The sequence below is a fragment of the Macrobrachium rosenbergii genome, chromosome 13 (genome assembly GCF_040412425.1).
Source record: "Macrobrachium rosenbergii isolate ZJJX-2024 chromosome 13, ASM4041242v1, whole genome shotgun sequence".
NCBI lineage: Eukaryota > Metazoa > Arthropoda > Malacostraca > Decapoda > Palaemonidae > Macrobrachium > Macrobrachium rosenbergii.
In genome coordinates, this window is record NC_089753.1 from 7,910,251 (window position 1) to 7,930,038 (window position 19,788).

At 38.8% G+C, this 19,788-nt stretch overlaps 1 protein-coding gene across 10 annotated transcripts in view; it reads left to right on the plus strand.

Annotated features, from left to right (window-relative positions):
• Nucleotides 1–19,788, plus strand: part of CYLD (ubiquitin carboxyl-terminal hydrolase CYLD) — a 187,976-nt gene that overhangs the window by 110,727 nt on the left and 57,461 nt on the right. For all 10 annotated transcript variants that reach the window (XR_010854997.1, XM_067114158.1, XM_067114153.1 and 7 more), the window contains 3 exons: nucleotides 7,127–7,314; nucleotides 7,726–7,834; nucleotides 16,670–16,785. Coding sequence is in view for 9 of the 10 variants with exons in the window: in XM_067114158.1 (XP_066970259.1) it covers nucleotides 7,127–7,314; nucleotides 7,726–7,834; nucleotides 16,670–16,785 (413 nt within the window). In the remaining variant the exon portion in view is untranslated. The remainder of the gene's footprint in view (nucleotides 1–7,126; nucleotides 7,315–7,725; nucleotides 7,835–16,669; nucleotides 16,786–19,788) is intronic.

The window sequence follows — 19,788 nt, forward strand, 5'->3', positions numbered from 1 at the left end:
GTTGTCTCTCCTGGTTTTGTTCAAGACCATTGTCACCCATGGCCAGACTTTTGTGTATCTTATGGACTTTAACAAGTTCCTATAAGCGTGTCAGATATTAGTTTTGAATCAAGTACAGTTCCACATATGTTGTCAGTCTGTAGGAGGTGTCATTGAGTCCATGCAAGGCATTATCGCACTAAGAAGTTAATCCCGCCCTGATGGCCATGTGTCCGTGGCTATCAAGTATTGACAGGGTCGGCAACTAGTCCATTTGGTTGTCTGCGAGTCTGCACAAGGTTCTACTAGTTTGTTCGCTTGCAGAGACCAACTGAACAGTCCTGCTGTCCATTCTCCAGGCGATTGGGTGGAGTTCCTGGATATGCAGGATACTTCATTTCATGTCCACATATAAACTCCGAAAGATGTCTCAGACTCATCCTACGAGACAGGGTCTTCCAGTGTGAGAATTTAGGCTTCGACATCTACAGCATTTAGGCTTCGACATCTACAGCATAAGACTTTTCTCGAGTCCTTGCTCTGCTTACTTTTGTCTTTCTTTCTGACCATGATCTTCAGCCTATCCTACAACCAACAGGGACAAAGAATCATAACATAACTCCTCTGTTTTTTCCCAAAAACCTGGTTTTCATTGGACTTGCAGTGGTATCTGTACAAATTTAGACTTTTGGAAGATGTCCCTCTTCATGAGACTAGTCTTAGACTGCTTCTCACTCCTTGCTCTTGTAGAGGGAGCCCACTCGAGGAACCAAGAAATTTCTGGGACATGTCCCTGAGGGAACGAACCTTCACATGTATGCCAGAGAGCTGAGAGCCATTCACTTAAGACTTCAGTTCTTCTCGATCCTCGCTCACTCCTAGACTGCAGTATTCCTTTAGACAAGATCACAGTCCTTACTATTTTTACATTAGCTCTCACCAACAAGTGATGAGGGTTCTTCTGCAGACGATAAATTGAGTTTTTTCTAGTCCAACTGGAATTTCTGGCGGTTGAACTGAGCTATCAGAAAATCACTCTTGCTCTCGAATGGACCTTGAATCCCTTGAACTGTTGGGTTATGTCCCTCTATGGGGCAGGCCAATCTTGACTGTCTGCCACCTTAAAGGGATCTTCTAGTCTGGGTAACAGACACCTTACTGCAAGATCGTTCCAACCTAGACCTCTATGCTCTTCCACAGTTCGACATGGTCAAGGAAGGGCTGAACTTTCTCAGGCTCGTCAGAATATACGATGTTCCTAGTAGCCTGGTACTAAACCATAATTTATGGTTCCCGAATTGCTATGGTTGATTGGTGGACTCTCAAGAACCCGTCCACTATTTGTTTCTTCTCAAACAACCTCACTTCAAGAGACATCAGATGGTGGTACACTCTTACACAGACAGGCTTTGGGCTATCCAGGTGCTTGTCATGAAGGAGGGGCTTTCTTTAGAGGTGCTACAAGAGATATTTGAAAGATGCAGATGCTATCTTCTAGCTCAGTCTACCAATCTTAAGTGAATGATGTTCTGAATCGGGTGTCTCAGACTATTATGTTTCTTCTTCTGAGGCACTTGTGACTCAGTGGCAGCATTGCCTTTTTCATCAGAGATGGTATAGAATCTCTAATGTTCCTCTTTTTAGGGGTATTGAGCTATATATGACTCATTAACACAGTTTGACTCTGAGGGTTTTTAACTAAGAACGATGATGCTTTTTTGCGTTCTCTCCGTCTCAAGAACTTAATACCCTGCTGAGGGTTTTAACGATGGGCGAGTTCAAGGCCGGCGATGAGTTGCTTATTTCTGGTGATAGAAATTCATTTCTTGCTATAATGTGGAACAATAAGCTGTAGGTCGTTGCTAAGTAACCAATTGGTTCTTAGCCACGTAAAATAAGTCTAAGCCTAGGAGAGCTGTTAATCAATTAAAACTAAGGTATACTTAACTTTGGAAGAGAAGACGGTCTTGACAGCCGGGACAGTGCTCCAGGCTCCCAGGAGCACCCTCCAGCCCAAACCTTTACCTTGTCTGACTTCCAGCTTGCCTGGCGAGCTGTGCCCTAAGCTGAGTGCCCTCCAGCTCCTGACTGATTATAGCGATTCACTTAGGTAGATTCTTGAGCCTATGAGCGTTTGTTTGGCAGCCTCTGATTGGCTGGCTCACTGTTTCATTTTAATGTCTGTAGCTCAGAAAACTTGAAACATTTTTATATTTCTTCATTTATCTCACGTTTTACACAAGATAGAAAGTTTGGTCATACCATAGGCTGATGTGATTTCCTGAAAGATAAAACACAAAAGAAGTTGAAGAGAAGCATTTTATTCTTTATACCTGTTTTTACTGGATTTTTGCATCATTCATGACGATCAAGATAAAATAAAACTTGTGTTTTCACACAATAAATTCACCCATTGGTCTCAGATTTTAGATCGTGTGATATGAAGAGAAAATGAAGAATATATCGTATTATGTTGCATCCGTAATTGACTCAGTTTGAATAGTGCCGAGAGACGGTGGTCTGCAAACAGCGAGATCTTTGAGGCCGTTGACAGTAACCAATTGTGATTATTTACCGTATTATTATGTCATTAAATTTTCTGTACATAAATGCATAAATTCCCATTGTGAGAACACTCTCACTCCAATATCATAATGTCCGTGTGTCTGAACATATCTGAGTAAGTGTAATTCCCGTAAATGTTTCCACACCCTGCATCACTATATAGCATGTAGGATAATCGAATCAGAAGACTTTTATAGCTTTATATATTTAAACAAAAGAATGGAAATTCATATTGGTCATAAAACAAAATCAAATCATATACAGTAAAATTGAAGTGTCATTAGGCTATCTATATGAACAAAAAGCAAAAAGAAAATCTTATATATTTTGTTACGTCATTACCATTATTTAAAAAAATTTAATGGAAAATCATACATATAGTCATGTCATTACCTATTGAAAACAAAAGAATGAAAAATTATACAGAAGCATCCATTTGATTTTTCATTTTTCCTTATCAGATATGTCCATAGTCCAATCATACGGACATATATGATATTGGAGTGAAAGTGTTCGACATTCATAATGGGAATTCTATGCATTTGTTTACAGAAAATGTATAATGACATAATAAGCGGTAAATATTGTTGAAACGACTAATTGGTGCGGCACCACGCTCTTGCTGAGAAGACCAACGGCGCCCAAAGGGAGATCGCAGTCTGCAGACCTCTAGGCACTATTCAGCTGAGTCAAAACGGATGCAACATAATACGATATATTCTTCATTTTCTGTCTGATCTAAAATTCCAGCGTATTCAGGTGAATTTATTGTTGAAAACACAAGTTTTATTTTATCTTGATCGCATGAATGATGCAAAATCCAGCTAAAAACAGGTATAAAGAATGAAATGCTTCTCTCTTCAGCTCGTTGTAATTCCTTTGTGTTTTATCTTACTGATTTCAGGAAATCACGGTTTAGTTGTACAATTAATACCGAAACTATGGTATGACCAAAACTTTCCTATCTTGTGTAAAACGTGAGATAAATGAAGAAATATAAAAATATTTCAAGTTTTCTCATTAAAATCAGCATCCAGCTCAGCTGGCGCAAACAAACGCCTCATAGGCCCATCTACCTTCTGGAGCTATAGTTATCTAGCATCCAGCTCAGCTGGCGCCACCTACATTCTAGGGCCAGCTTCTGATCATCTGGCGCCAAGTCTCCCCACATCCTTGGTTCTGGGGAAGAGTAGGAAGCTCTCTTCTATGCTGGAATTTTCAGGTATTGCCTGAGGAGGATTGATAGTGTTCTGACAAGGAACTTTTTTTCACCCTCTAAGAATGCATTGATCTTCTTCATGTATAGACTTGTTTTATGAGACCCCTCTTAGTTTCAGGAGAGCATTGGGCCTACTTTTAAGTGAAAGCTAAAGACGTCAGAACAACTTCCTCATTAGCCTTCATGCAAATGCACCCCTTACATCCATCCTACAATTGACCTGCTAGAAGTGTAATTGATTTTCACTACTCACCTTTTCAGAAAAGTTTAAACAGTGTTAAAATTTTTTTTCAATACCTTGTGATTATTAGTAACTGGCTTGGCATCATGGAAGGAAGCATAGGATTGTCTCCTACTATCTCTTCACCTTATAGTAATGTGCCGAGTTTTGTGAGAGCCGGGCGGTACAGTGTACCCAGGGGATGGGTCGTGACATTTGTTATCTGTTTTTTTTTTTAGAGAGAGAGAGATATCCATTTGCAAGTCAAATAATACTATTGTATTGAGAATAATGATAATTTTATTTTAATTAAACTTGCTTTACTTACTATGTGAAATTATATTTCATGTATTATTGTTATATCATATTATAATTTATTTATGAACATAGCGATCATGCACATTTGCATTCTTATAATGTTTACATTCTTAAAATCATGTGCCAATCGTTGTCAAATGAAACATATTTTGGAAATACATTTTTTGTAAATCATCAAAGCTGGGTTTAAAAATGGAACTTACTTTATTTATAAATACAGTAAATTAAAGGAAATAAAGGTTTGATTTCGTCAGTTTTGGATACTGCATTTGCCTCTTCCAAAATGTTTGCGGCCTGCACAATTCATTTCTTCAGCCACAGCTACTGCCTCAAATTTAGTGGCATACTTTCTTAACAGTTTTTTTCTCTACTGTTGTGTGAAGGATGAATAAACTTTTATTTTATTTTTATTTATGAAAGTCATCATAGAAAATTAGCAGGTCTTTAACAAGTTGGCTGTAGCGCAATGCTCAATCAATGTAAGTTAGTTACTGTAACTAACATAGGCAGACGGCTGTTTCTCGATTTTGTTGTTTATGTTAGCACTTGTTGTTTATGACAGTGTCTTGCACACATCAGTAAATGGTTGTTAAATATATAAGAAATAATATTGAATTCATAGACAAGCCTCAACTTTTTTAAGCCAGTCTGAATATATGAAGATTTGCATTTAACCTACTGAACTTTTGCTTATAGTCCTATTTATTAGTTAAAAGCTAACTTAGCTGTAATATGCATTATCAGTGGCATCTACCAAAACTGGACTAGGCATAGAAAGCCTAAGCCAGTATAATCTACCAAAAAAGAAATCACACATTAAGCATAGCCTTGTGTGCTACAAGTGGTATATGTGAAGAAATCATCTTTCGGGACAAAATTTTAAGGATTTCAGGACGTACGAGATTGGATGATACATGATTATGTGGGCAAGTTACGTTTCTTTTTTATGCTGCATTGAGTTTCACAGGTTTATGTTGAAAATAAACTGTGCTTGTGTATTTATGGAGCAACCTTCAGACTTTATATCATACTTAAATAGGCGTGAAGAATACTGTACCTTTAAAATGACATTGAAAACCAACTTATGAACAATTCGGGATATGAAAAGCTGTTCGGAATGTAACTTGTTTGTAGTGACTGTATACATTTATAGTTTATGCAATTTGAATACCTTGGTAAGGCTGACATTTTTACTTAGGCCTTGTATCAGGCTGAGGGTCAGTTACCCAGAAAAACCAGTTATCCAGAACTAAGTTGGTCCTGATGGTTATGGATAAGGGACTCTCCATTGTTTTAGAGTAAAGAAGTAAAACTGAATATGGATCAGCATCCAAATTATCATTAAAAACTTGTCTGTTCATAATGAAGGACTAAGAATCTGCTTCTTTTTATTCATCCTCAAATGCTTCATTATAATTTGAAAGTGGTTAACCCCTACAGTCTTTACATTGTGATCAGGTAACTATGTGAAGTGCAATAAAACTAAAAGCATGTGGTTCTCCCACTAAAAAGTTGTTTGAACGAGACATTTTCATAAATAACCATCCTCCACCCTTCCCAACTAGAGCTAATTGTCTCTATAAATTGGTATTTATGAGGACTAGATTTCCTCCGTAACTACAACTGCTTCTTCCTTGGATCAACTACCCATAAAGTCAGGACATGCACTCATACTAGTTGTTAAAAAATATGCTTACTCCTGAACATCATAAACAGCAGACAATAGAAAATATAAGATGCAATGGTTCAAACTATGCAATTTAAACTGTTGAATCCAAATCCCTGACAGGCATAGGATTTGTTGCCATTTCACCTAATAAAACAAATCAATAAACTCTTTACCAAACAATGCCTCGATTTCCACAAAAGAACAGTGCAGTAAATTCTGCCTTCAAGATTATTTAAAGTATGCCACTACAGAAATTTGTTATTTTCAGTGACTCAAGATTATATACAACAGATTCTTGAAAACATGCCACCACAGAGATTGGTTATTTTTAGTGAGTCGAGAAGTGCTATTGAAGCTCTTCAGAAGTGTTGCCTAAAAAATTTTTTTCCCATAAAGCAAATTATATTTACATTCCACATATTATATGAAGCTGGAGTAAATGTTGAAATATGTTGGAGCCCTGCAATTGATGGCATAAAGGAAAATGAGGACATTGCTGAACAACCAAAGCTTCAGGTACTATGACCAGATCAAAAATAGCCATCCCAGTCAGTGATTATTTAACATCTTCCAAACCCGTCATGTTTAATAAATAACCAGTTTTATGGAATAGTGAACCTGATAACAAATTAAAGCAGATCAAATCTGTAGTTGAAATATTTAAATCTCCAAAGTTCAACAACAGTGAATAACAAGTTTTTGAGATAGTAAGGAAGTTTTTTCATAATCTTAGTGTAGTTTCCACTTTATACAATTATCAAGTTTTAAAGAATTGCAAGTTGTTAGGTACACTATAATCTAAATTCTGTTATTAAAAATTAATCTGTTTGGTCAGTCCTATGAGTAAGGTTTTTGAGTCTGGTCTGGTTAAACTAATAATGCATTCCCTTACAGGCAAAAAAGGATAAACTGGCAGGTAAGATAGGTTGATATGGTGGTACAATAAGTTTGCTCACCAGTATCGACCAAAGATATGACAGTTTCTTTTGAAAACCTGTAAATATTCTGTTGTACAATGAGAAACAGGAATCTAAAAAAGGATTGATAAGTAAGCATATGCTATACTGCAATTCTAATACTTTGTTGGTTTTATCATTGGTTGTCTTCTTTTTTTAATATATGCAAGAATTAGGAAGAACTTGTATTTATTTTACAGATCCAGAAGAATTCCTTCATTCCCTCTTGGCACAAATTCTACAGGCTGAGCCATTCCTACAGCTGTCCTCAGGTCAAGAAGCATACCATTACCAGTTGTTTGTTGACAAAGATGAAAAACTAAACCTACCATCTGTGCAGACTTTGTTTGACCAGTCATTTCTTACCTCAGATATCAAGTTAAAACAAGTAAGTGCAGCTGAAAAATTTGTCCAGTAAACAGTAGCTGAGAAGTATCCTGAATGGCATTTACCATAATCTTAGATATTTAGTCAGGTTATTATCATAACATATATCACATTTCTAGACTCACAAGGGTTTGCTTGATGGATTTGAAAAAGGAGCAAGATAAAGTTGAAGAAGCTAGGTAGGAGGATACAAAAGGAATGAATGGAAGAAAAAAATTAAACTGGGGCTGAAGGGATGCTGCAAAGAATCTTAGGACTTTCTATAGTATACCTCATAAACAACATTGAAAGTGGTACCCCTATTAGGAATGTGAGTTAAAAAATTCCCATGCAGTGATGATGTCAGGTACATAGATTTTGGAAAATGATAGTGAAAGTCTACTTGATTTTTTTTTTCTTTTTTTTTTTATAGGTTCCGTCCTGCTTGATCATCCAGATGCCTCGTTTTGGAAAAGATTATAAGATGTACCCAAGAATCCTGCCGTCCATGGTACTTGATGTAACAGATGTTATTGAGGATTGTGAGTATTTTATATTTAACAAGTAATTTGTGGGAATTTCTGTTATTTACAGTACAACATTTGCATCTTGTGTACAAATTATATGAACTTCCATTCATATTGTAACACTATTATAGGTATGCTGATTATCATTTTCTGTTTGCTCACCTCTCTCTCTTAACATGATGCATGTGTATGTATACACACATACACAGACTGAAAAAGTACAGTAATATACTGCATTAAGTATATATCAATTAAATTACTGTACCAGAGAGAGAGAGAGATGACACTGAGAAGCTTAGTAAGGCTCCAGTTGGTTGTGATGACTTGGGACATTTTAGTCAGTCAGATTATCTGAATTCTGTTGATATGTAATCGAATAAACAGATATGTTCCTAGCTAATGGGGTGTGAGAGTGGTAGGCTTAGGTCATTGCACTTATTTTAATTCCAAATCTTAGAATTTCAGAGCATGTGCTCACACAATGAAAGAAAGAAGTTTGTTACAATCACTTTAAAAAAACTCATGCAGGAAGCTGTTTTTATACATTGGTTAACAGTGATTGGCACTAATGTAACTGCTTATTGTGAATTACATGTGTAGTAAATGTAGTGGAACCTTGGTTTTCTGACGTGATCTTTTTTAGAAGGCTGTTTGAAAGCTGATTTGTTCAAAACTGAATTAAATTTTTCTTTGTCTTTACACAAATACAAACCTTCATTCCTTACATGGGGATTTAATTTGCAAACATGAGCTGGAACAGCCACTTAATTTTCAGACAAGGTCATCAGCTACTGATGGGTAGGGGGAAGCCTCACTCATCCATCGGAATGCACTCCACTTTGCTTCTGGCCGCCGTCGTGTGAAGACGTCTCTGCACTTCTCTGCCCAGCTTGCTGTTCGCTATCAACTTATGCTTTTTTCTTGTTTCTAGAAAGAAATATGTTGTGATTATTGTTTTGAGTTTTTTGCAATGCAAAGCCTGAATCACTTGAGCCTACTTCATCAGAGAGGAAACCACAGGTGTGTAAGTGCTGTCCAGGGAAGGGCAGGCCTCATAAGCAGTTCCTATCCTCAATAGAGATTGACCCACACACATTGTGTGCTTCGTGCTGTAAGCATGGCTGTAATCAAAGCAGCCCATTCTCAGAATGCCAGATTTGGCCTTCTGAACAGTGGATGAAGTTTGCCAGGAAGAAGAAGACAGAAAAAAGGAGATATCGGTGTTGTCAGAGTGCAGTACTCCTCTGGTGACACCACTGAAGGTTCCCTTCAGTACCTTTCTACCTCCTGCCAAACTCCTGCCTGCTGTTACCACTCCCAAGGGAGTGGGTTCCCCTTGGCTGACTCCTACTGTTGCTTCAGTAGAGAGCAAGTAGGGGGGGGGGAAGACAACTAGCCTGGTTCCTCTCTTGGAGTCTCTTTGCTCGGAGGAGGAGTTGTCCTCTGTTGGACACTTGTTTTCAGGGCGCAAGGAAGAACTCTCATCTAACCCAACTTCTTTTTCTGGTGTTGTGGAGGCTGAGGGGTTTAGGGAGTTATGACCCTCCCTAGGCATCTCAGGGGAGTTGAGAGTATCTTTGCTTATTGCTCATTTGAAGGCTATGAAGGGTCTTCTGGTAACCGCTTTGTGACTGTGAGGACTTCAGTGGTCACGATGTCCACCAGCTCCAGGACTGCATATGGCATCAGTGATATGCAATCACGGAGTGCTGTCACCTCCCCCCTTCTTCCCCTTATTCTTCCAGAGCTAGCAAGCCAAGGAAGAAGGAGGTTGATGGGTCTCTCACTAACAGTACCACAAGTGCTGCTGCACCCATTGCCAAATGCTTGGGTGCAACTGCTACCCGGGGTTCTCTGGACCCCAATTGTACTGATACCGGCCTTAGTAGCCAGGCTACACGGGCCAGAAAGGGTCCCTGGTCTATGGATCCAGGCCCACCTGGCAGCACGGCCCAGCGAGAGAAGGTGAGGAGAGAACAGTTCAGGGGTCCCAGGATAGTGGCGCAATCACTCAGGCCAGGCAAGAGGAGATCCCCCACTCAGTATTCTTCACCCGTAGAAGCTCTGGCTTCTAAGAATACTGGAGCATGCTCGCAGGACAGTCCCCACCCATGTTCGTGTGAGCAGGACAGCTCTCTCCGATCTGTGTGGTTGTCATCACTGTGGGTTGATAACTACCCACGGCCTCACTCTCCCATCAGGGCTTCAGTTTTTTGACAGGGTGGCCAAGGGTGATCACGAATCTTTACCTGTCCCCTCCACCTCCTCGAGGTTTTCCAAGAGTCAGGAGATGGACAGGTCCATGGCTCAGGATAGGGATCTTTCTTGCTCCCATCCATGGAGACCCGTTTCTGGTTTGGTCCTTGGACTGGATAGGATGTAAGTCTGAGCAATTGAGAGATCACCAGGGGGCTCTGATGAGTGTCCCTCTCCTGCGAAGGGAGCAGTTCGGGAGGACCAGGAGCTAGAGGGGCCTGAGGGTCCTATGGCCCAGGATTCACACACTCCCAAGTAGCAGTGACACTTTATAGAGATCATTTTAATTATCTCATAGAAGAGACCATTGCTTTTTCTGCAGACCATTCTTCTGCCATCGAATCACTCTGGGGACCCAAGAAGGAACTCAGGGCTTTGATCAGTCTGCCATGGTCTAGGCTTGTTGATGGGGTCCTGGACCAGGTGACTTCTCTTGTTACTGGGCAAGAGAATTCATGCAAGACACCCACACCTTTAGCTTACCAGGGGAAATATATTTCCCTCAAGAGCCCATTGCTGACCAAGCAGGTTGACCTGGACCTGACTTGTCTGTGTCCTGGTCTATTACTAGAGCATTTACATGTGGGGTTAGTCTCCCTGTCACAGGTGGAGACAGTGGCACTAGTGGTAGGGCTATCACCTACATCACCCACCAGACAGTTAGTTTGTGGACAAACCTAGTGCTGAAGAAGTAAGACACTGCTCTCTCAACTCTCTAGTTGGTCCTGAGTCAGCTTGGCGCTTAGGAATGGACGGTATTGGGATCCTCCTCCCTCTTTGCCAGAGGTGACTTGGAGGTGGTGGTGGACAGGCTTCAAGGAGACAACAACGACAGGCTTGTTCACCAAGCAGTGTCTAAGACCTCGGGTCAGGCTGGCCCTTCCTCTTCGGGTCAGAAAGTCCCAGTAGCAAAAGTCATGGTTGCGCTCCTTTCAGCCCCCTTCCAGATCTAGGAAAGGAGGAGGATGCTAGGGGGTGGCATTCTTCCCCGCTTGATGTTGATGGTAGGGGGCTGCCTTTCAAACTATTGGGGAACTTGGCAGTGACATGGAGCAGAGACCCGGGTAGTGGATGTCCTTTCGGGTAGGATGTCTACTACCCTTTGAGTTTCTGCCACTTCTCACTCGATTTGGTCTTATTCAAAATGTACATTCCCAGCTAACAGAAGGACCTTGCCCTTTGGGAAGAGGTAAATGCAGTGCCCCGGAAGGGTGCTGTGGAAATTATGAAAGACTGGTCTCCAGAGTTTTACTTGCAGTGGAAATCATGAAAGACTGGTCTCCAGAGTTTTACAGCCTTCTGTTCCTAGAAGAGAAGGTGACAGGTGGTTGGAGACCAATCATTGACCTCTCTCTCTGTTGAACCAGTTTGTTCACCAGACCCTGGTTCAAAATGGAAATAGTTTGCTCAGCTCTTGATTCCATCAGGAAGGGTGACTTAATGCTTTCGAGGATGCCTATTTCCAATTAACTACCCATCGGCCCTCGGGAGGATGGCATTCCAGTTCAAGGCACTTTGTTTTGGGCTCTCAGCTGCCCTCAAGTGCTCACTCAGGCATTCACATTGATCTCAGTTTAGGCTCATTTGCACGGGTTGTCCTCTGAGGTACCTGGACGATTGGTTGGTCGTGGCGAGCTTGTTGCCGCAATTGCTTCAGGACAGAGATTGTCCTCTCAAGTTTTGCCATGACTTGGGTGTAGTGATCAACTTCGAGGAGTCAGATCTCGCACCCAAGCAGAGGGTAAAGTATAGGGGCATGCTGATAGACACAGCAGCAGCAAAAGAGTCTTCCCTTTGGTTTCTCTTATCAGCAGGTTCAGAGAGGTAGTGCAGAAGCTCTTGTCTCAATGAACAACCTGCTCAGCAGTAGCTTGTCATTCTGGGTCACCTGTCGTCGTTTGAGAAGTTGTTTCCTCATGGGCAGCTTCACCTCTACTCCCTTCAGTGGAGGATAAAGGAGTTTTGATCTCTGGCGAGGGACCTTCCTTTCTCTCCTATTCCTGTGCTGGAGGAAGTATGGCACAAATTGTTAGACAGTATGGTGAATGTGATGACCTATAAGAATGATAGTGCTAGGGCTTCAAGTGACAGTAGGGGACTCTAAGATCCTAATAATTAATGTTTATATGGCCTGGGAAAAGAACAATAATTTTGTTCAATACTGCATGATCCTAGGTGAGTTACACAGCATTATTCACGATTCTACTGCTGATCATATTTGTATAATCGGGGACCTTAATTCTCCCCCCGCAAAACAATTTTATAATGAACTTACTCACTTCTGTCAAAGTCACACTCTCCAAATTGGTGTTGTAATGCTCCTCCCTCCCTCCTCCCATACCTATGTACAAACAGAATGGACACAATTACAACCTCCTGGCTGACTACTGCATCACGTCCCCACAACTTCATGATTTGATTGTGATCTGCAACATTTGCTACGATCTTGCAACAGGCTATGATCACATCCCCTTACAGGTATCATTGAATACCCCATCCTTCCCAACCGTGAACCCCTTAACTGATTGCCCACCTGCCATTGACTGGGATTGTAAAAACCAGCAGAAAACCAGATCCTTTAGGGAAACCACGGAAATCAGGCTGCAGTCAGTAGTTCAACCAGCAGACACCTTACTGTGCACTAACCCAAAATGTAGAAATGACCACCACAAGAGATCTGAAAGAATTCTATTCAAATATAATTTCCACTCTGCTTGCCTCTGGCAGGGATACCTTTAGATCTCATCAGGGCAACTCTCATAATGTACCTGGATGGAATGACTAGGTTAAAGATCTAGATACACATTCGTGAGAAATGTTTTTACTATGGGGGCAAAATTTAGCCCAAGGATGGACACTTTGCCTTGCTAATGAGACAGGTGAGAGAGCAGTTTAAACTTGCCCTTAAGCACCACAGACTGAATGAAAAGCAACTAAGAGTTGATGCAATGTCTAGAAAATTAGAATCTTGCAGTTACCCCTCTTCTTTGGAAGGACATTCGATCCCTAAATCCCAAACTAAAAAGTTATCACAGAGAGTAGGAGAAGCCGTCAGTGACGAGGCTATCGCAAGAATGTGGGGCAATCACTTCAGCACTATCCTAAATTGCATAAACAATTAAGACTCTCAAAGGGATGTAGATAACCTCCTTACTGATAACATTGAGTTTCATTTCGCCGATCATATTACACCAGGTAACATCAGTGATGCCATAAACAACCTACCTAATAATAAATGGCCTGGCAGCAATGGTCTCCCTGCTGAAGTTTTCAAATTATGCCATCCTATAATGTACATTTTGCTAGCTGCTGTATTCAGTGTGTGCGTAATTCACCAATTTCTTCCAGACTGCCTACTCTTAGTTCACTTAATACCATTAACAAAAAACAAGCTAGAGGATGCAGCTGACCGTGGCAATTATTGCCCGATTGCAATTACTACAATTGCGTCAAAGATACTTGAGTTCGTTCTTCTAGTGAGATTTCTCCCCTTTCTATACTGACAACCAGTTCAGCTTTAAAGCAAATCACTCAACCGACACCTACATCTACATCCTGAAGGAATTGCTGAACTGTTGCCTATCATCAGCCTCTCCTGTTTTCCTATGTTTTGTAGATGTGAGAAAAGCATCTGACAGAGTAGACTACCTGGAGCTCTTCCTAAAGCTGCACAAACAAGGCACACCCCTATATTTAGTTGGCATTTTATGTTGTGGTTCTCCACACAGCAATTCTGTCAAATGGGGTAATGTATTGTCGTACACCTTCGGTAAACGGGCTCCAGCAAGGGTGCATTCTCTCTCCATACCTGTTTAATGCATATACAGATGCCCTGAATGTCAAACTGAACTCACTCCCAATCAGATGCACTATCAGCGAAACAACAATAAAGAACCTCTGTTATGTCAACGATATGGTTCTGATTTCCCCATCAGTACAAAGTCTCCAGCGACTCATCAACACTTTCCACCAACATGTAGAGGAATCTTATATCCTATACAATGAAACCAAGAGCCAGTGAAACCAAGAGCCAGTGTATGTTGCTGCTCCCAAGATCGCTTAAGCATATTGCAGAACCACAAATTTTCCTTGGAAATCATCGTCTGGAATTTGTGCATGAATTTCCGTGTTTGGGCCACATTATCACGGACGACCTGAAAGATACAGCAGACATAGAACAGAGGTGTCGTGAACTATGTGCAACCGGCAACATGATTGCAAGGAGGTTTGCCTTCTGTCACCAAGACGTAAAACTGCTGCTCTTCTGCTCGTATACTGGTACAGTATATATGGGTGTTCCCTTTGGACAAACTACAGTGCTCCCCCATTTTTACGTGGGGATAGGTTCCAGAACCTACAGCAGAAATGTGGAAATCCCCTCTAAAAATGCATATAACTGGGTTATAACTGCCTATTTTAACATTTCACTGTTTAATTTGATAGTTCAAACAAAAATATACCTTAAATTATCATACTAAAACAATTTAATATCATTTCAAACAAAAATACACCCCAAACCACCATCCCAAAACACTCAAAGTAACCCCACATTACAGCACTCTCCTACTACTGTTACTCTTAAATAGGCTATATACACCCCTAAAATGCTTATAACGGCCTATTTTAACAGTTCATTGCTAAACTTGACAGTTCAAACAAAAATATACCTCAAACTATCATCCCAGGACACCCTAATATTTCAAAGTCATGTTGCAAAATTAAGTATACCAGCCTAAAGCTGTTACTCTTAAGTATCCCTATCATTCATACACACGTTTTCTTTGGCCTACGTAACTTTGCACATCAATCTGTGCATACTGTAATGCAGCGGGCGTACATGTTAAGTATATTAATATTTTCTTATGTTGCAAGATGATTTTGAAATTATATTTACTGTACAGGTACATATTTCAGGGTAGTATTAGTACTGTACAGAGTATCTGAAATATGTGGGTAGTTTAGAACAATGGGACATGCACCTCCAAACAGAATGCTAGGTTCTTATGTCATGTTAGTATTTTCGTGATTACGTACCAATACATTTATGATAAAAAAATGATTTACTGCAGTAAGTTCTTGATATACATCATTTTGTGGTTAGTCCTCACCATCTCCTTTAAATTTATTAAAAAATTCTTGTGCCATCATATTCTCTCTCTCTCTCTCTCTCTCTCTCTCTCTCTCTCTCTCTCTCTCTCTCTCTCTCTCTCTCTCAGTGTACATATACTGAGAAAACACATCAAAATATCTATACAGTAAACCCTCTGTATTCGCATTCTCACAATTTGCGGACTCACCTATTCACGGATTTCCCTGTTGAACGTATATACACATTACAGGCAGTCCCTGGTTATTGGCGGGGGTTCCATTCTGAGGGTGTGATGATAACCGAAAATCGGCGATTCTCTGCGCTTTTTCGACAATTTTCGGGGTTTATCAGTGCCAAAAAGCGCTGATTTTCAGTTATCAGCGCCTCTGTTAGGTAAGTATCGGCACCAGTACCCAATTATCAACACCGATAAGCGGAAATCTGCGATTTTCGTCACTAGACAAGCGCCATAAAACCGGATCGCCGTTAACCGAGCTTGCAATAACTGGGGACTGAATGTATTCACAGAAAATTTGCCCATTTGCAGTATTTTTCACTGAGAAATATTCACTGCTGTATTTTCATATCGTTTTCATGACTAAATGCACTTTTTGTGATAAAACTATTAAAATACTCAGGTATAAGCATTTTTAGAGATTTTTTTTCTGTTTGAACTATCAAAATAGGTGAACTATCAAAATAGGCAGTTCTAAGTGTGTTTAGAGGGGTTTTAAGTATTCACGGATTTTAGCTATTCACAGGGGATGTGGTACTCATCTTCCGCGAATATGGGGGTTTACTGTATTACATTATTTCACTTACAGAATCTATTTATACTCTCAAAAGCAAAAGTACAAGAGTAGGAAATGTTATTTTTAGACTTGGATGTGTTCGATAAGTAATGTAAGTTGAGGTGCCACTAGTCTTCTGTGATTTTATGGGGCCAATTTTCTGTTCTTTGTAATCTCTCATTTTCTGTAAACAGACTGTGTGATTAATAAGAGTAATACAAAATGGCAAATTTACTGTTGGTAGCCCAAGTGGTTTTCACCAGTTTGAACTTAGGTAATTTATACCAAATGCTTTACCCTTATTAGTAAATTAACCTTGGCAGATTTTAGTTTTTGTAGTAGTTTTAAATTCTTACCCAACCCTAGACCACATTTTTTTTATGGGCAGGTTGCTTGCATAGTACATAAGTAGGGTTGAGGCTGTATAAGATTAGAGTAATCATTTTAGATTAATAAGATAATATCTGTATTGATTTTATGAGCAGCAATGTAATTATTTGCAGCTTATATAAAATTACTGTAAAGCCTCAAGAATGAAATGATTAAAAACTCTGGTTTTTAAAATTTGCATTTTTTAATGCACTTTAAATCTTGTTCAGAACCATCTTTTTAATACAAGCCATCAAGTTTTTCATAACTTTAATAATACTTTGTACGGTATGAAAACATTTTCCAAACTTCAGAACTTGTTCTTAGTTAAAATATGTCTTGCAGCTCCTCGCCAGTGTATTATCTGTGGAAAATTAGCAGAGTATGAATGTCGGGAATGTTTTGGCCAGTGTGGATCAGGTCTTGAAAGTATTGCATTCTGTGCAAAATGTATGGATAAGGTAAGTCATAATCTTGTTTATTTTCATTTCACTTTTGCAGCAAGATTTTTGCCTTTTTTGACTCATCATATGTCTTTGAAAGGACTCTTCAACTTGTTTACAACATAAAAAAATCACAAACATCTTTGTGCATATGGTATCACATAAGTTTTGAAACACTGCACTCTCTCTCTCTCTCTCTCTCTCTCTCTCTCTCTCTCTCTCTCTCTCTCTCTCTCTCACTGGTACAGTACTGTATATTTAATGACATTTATTTGATGCAGCAGTACAGTACTGTATGCATTACAGCAATGTAGTGTTGCATACAAACATTGCATTAAAGTAAATTGTGTACTTACTGTGCATTACTCAATCTCTGTTGCATACAATATATTATATAAATATAATTGTATATATTATATATATATATATATATATATATATATATATATATATATATATATATATATATATATATATATATATATATATATATATATATATATATATATATATATATATATATATATATATATATATATATATATATATATATACACACACACACGGGATCGAACCCAGGTCTCTCAGGGTGGAAAGCACATCCACAGGCCATACAAGTCAGTGGATAACGCACTGCTTTCCACCCGAGAGACCTGGTTACACGTGAGTCAGAAATTTACTGTTCCACACGTGATTGTGTGTTGATGATTTCTATCCATTCACTCAGAAGGGATAAAATGAAATGATGTCTATTGGGTCATTCTGAGTCGGGAAGTTGGGGAAAACTCGCTGGTATGCAAGCAGTTAGCTTGCCCAGGTAATGCCTCAGGTTCCAACTTCTTTTAGACTTGTATGGCCAGTGGATAACGCCCTTGCTTTCCACCTGAGAGATAACGTGAGTCAGAAATTTATTTCTGTTAATTGTGTGTTGATGATTTCTATATATATATATATAATAACCATATATATATATATATATATATAATATATATATATATATAAGGCAATTATCATATATATATATATATATATATATATAATATAATAATATATATATATATATAAATACACACACACTTTAAAAAAAAAAATTTAACCCCTTCTTTTTCTCAGTTGTAAAAGACACAGTTCAGTAGGTAGCCTACCTGTGTTTACCCACAGCCTGCCATGGTTTTACAACTATTAATGCATTTTTTATACAGCAACTTTCTTCTCAGTTATTACTGTATTGCATTGCTATACATAAGATATAAAATGTGTGTGTGAACTGTTAACCTAGACTAGGTGTTACACAAATGGATACTGTGAGTGTAACAGTATCCATTTGCACAAGTCAAATAGGCACACTACAGCAGTATTTAAGATAAGGTAATGGTAATGGAACAGATATTTTTCTTAATAAATCCATTTATACTGTATTACCACGTTATGCCATCTTCATAATACAGTATGTATGAAAAAACCAATCATCCGCTGATCATTACAGTATTGACATAATGTTTACATTCTCCAAATCAGTTGATTGAGCCCACTGGAGAAAGAGTTAGGAGAATAATTTTTTAGTTGCTAAAAGAAACAAATACATTACTGGAATTATTTTTACTTTTGTACACTTGGCAAGGAAAGTGAGGATACAGTTTTTTTAAATCTTCGGACATATATTGCTCAGTAATGCGACATCTGGCAACTTGAGAAAGGGGAGGAGCTTCAATCTTATTGTGTTTCTTTTTGCTTGACCTCCTATAACTTTCAATCATGCTACGGTTCTGAAATCATTGATACTTAAATGCAGTAGTACTGTAAGCTTTACAGTATTCGTTCAAGTTGTAATTTGCAGCGACAGTTCTGAGCAAAATAAAAATTTTTCGACATAACCTACCAAGTAACCTTACACAAATGAATTTATGACACCACAATGAACGGAATGCTTGCATAATTGGAAACGCGATCTTCCATAATGAAATCAAGAGTTAAATTTGAGCAATGTCCAACGAAAAACGTGTGGGAACAATAAAGGAACGAATGCAATTTTATGATGAGAGAGAGAGAGTCGCTGTTGTGTAAGCCTAGGCCTATATGTAGAGCTACTCATTTCATTATTTTTTTTCTTTTAGAGATTGAGCAATACTATATTTGTAAAGTATGTTTTAGCAATGGAGAGAGAGAGAGAGAGTTGCTGTTGTGTAAGCCTAGGCCTATAAGTAGAGCTACTCATTTCATTATTTTTTTCTTTTGGAGATTGAGCTATACTATATTTGTACAGTATGTTTTAGCAATGGAGAGAGAGAGAGAAACTGTGGCAACGCCAAGAAACATCCAGTTACTTGTGTTTTCCCGCCGAAGCTCCCGCGCTGCCCCTCACATCATAGAGAACACTTTGCGGATTTAAATAGATTTGGTCAACCTACCCTAGGTGTCACAACATTTACTACCATTAATTCCAGCTGACTTTTTAACACCGTGAAATACAATCATGAATGTGTAAAAATTAAAGAAATTATCGTTACCTCGTATGATGATGCAATAATAAGCCTGTTCATAACAGAAAACGAGTAAATATCGCTGTTCTGATGAATAGTACTACACCGAGATATCCACACACTACCTTTTAGATCTTTATGAACGAAGTCACCTGAGAAATTCTGATTACTTCGGACATGCATGGTGTTTTTAAGTATCTGAACCTTTTTGTTTTGCGGATTTAACATATATGATATAATTTGCATTGTATTTTCATATTCTAGAGTAAATTTACCGAGATTATGTGTTTTCTGTAAGAAAAAAGTAAAATTCAATGAACAAAATCTAATGAAAACTGTATCCTCACTTTTCTTGCCAAGTGTACATAATTGTAAAATGAGTGTACAAAAGTAAACTAACATACTTCATGTTAAGTAAACTCCCTCAAAATCGTAACAGCTGTTTCCTGATTCATTTGTTTACATCATACTCGCTGTTGTTTATGTCAGTTCTTTGGTAAGTAGTTGTTAATATAAGAGATGGTTATGAATTGTTACATAA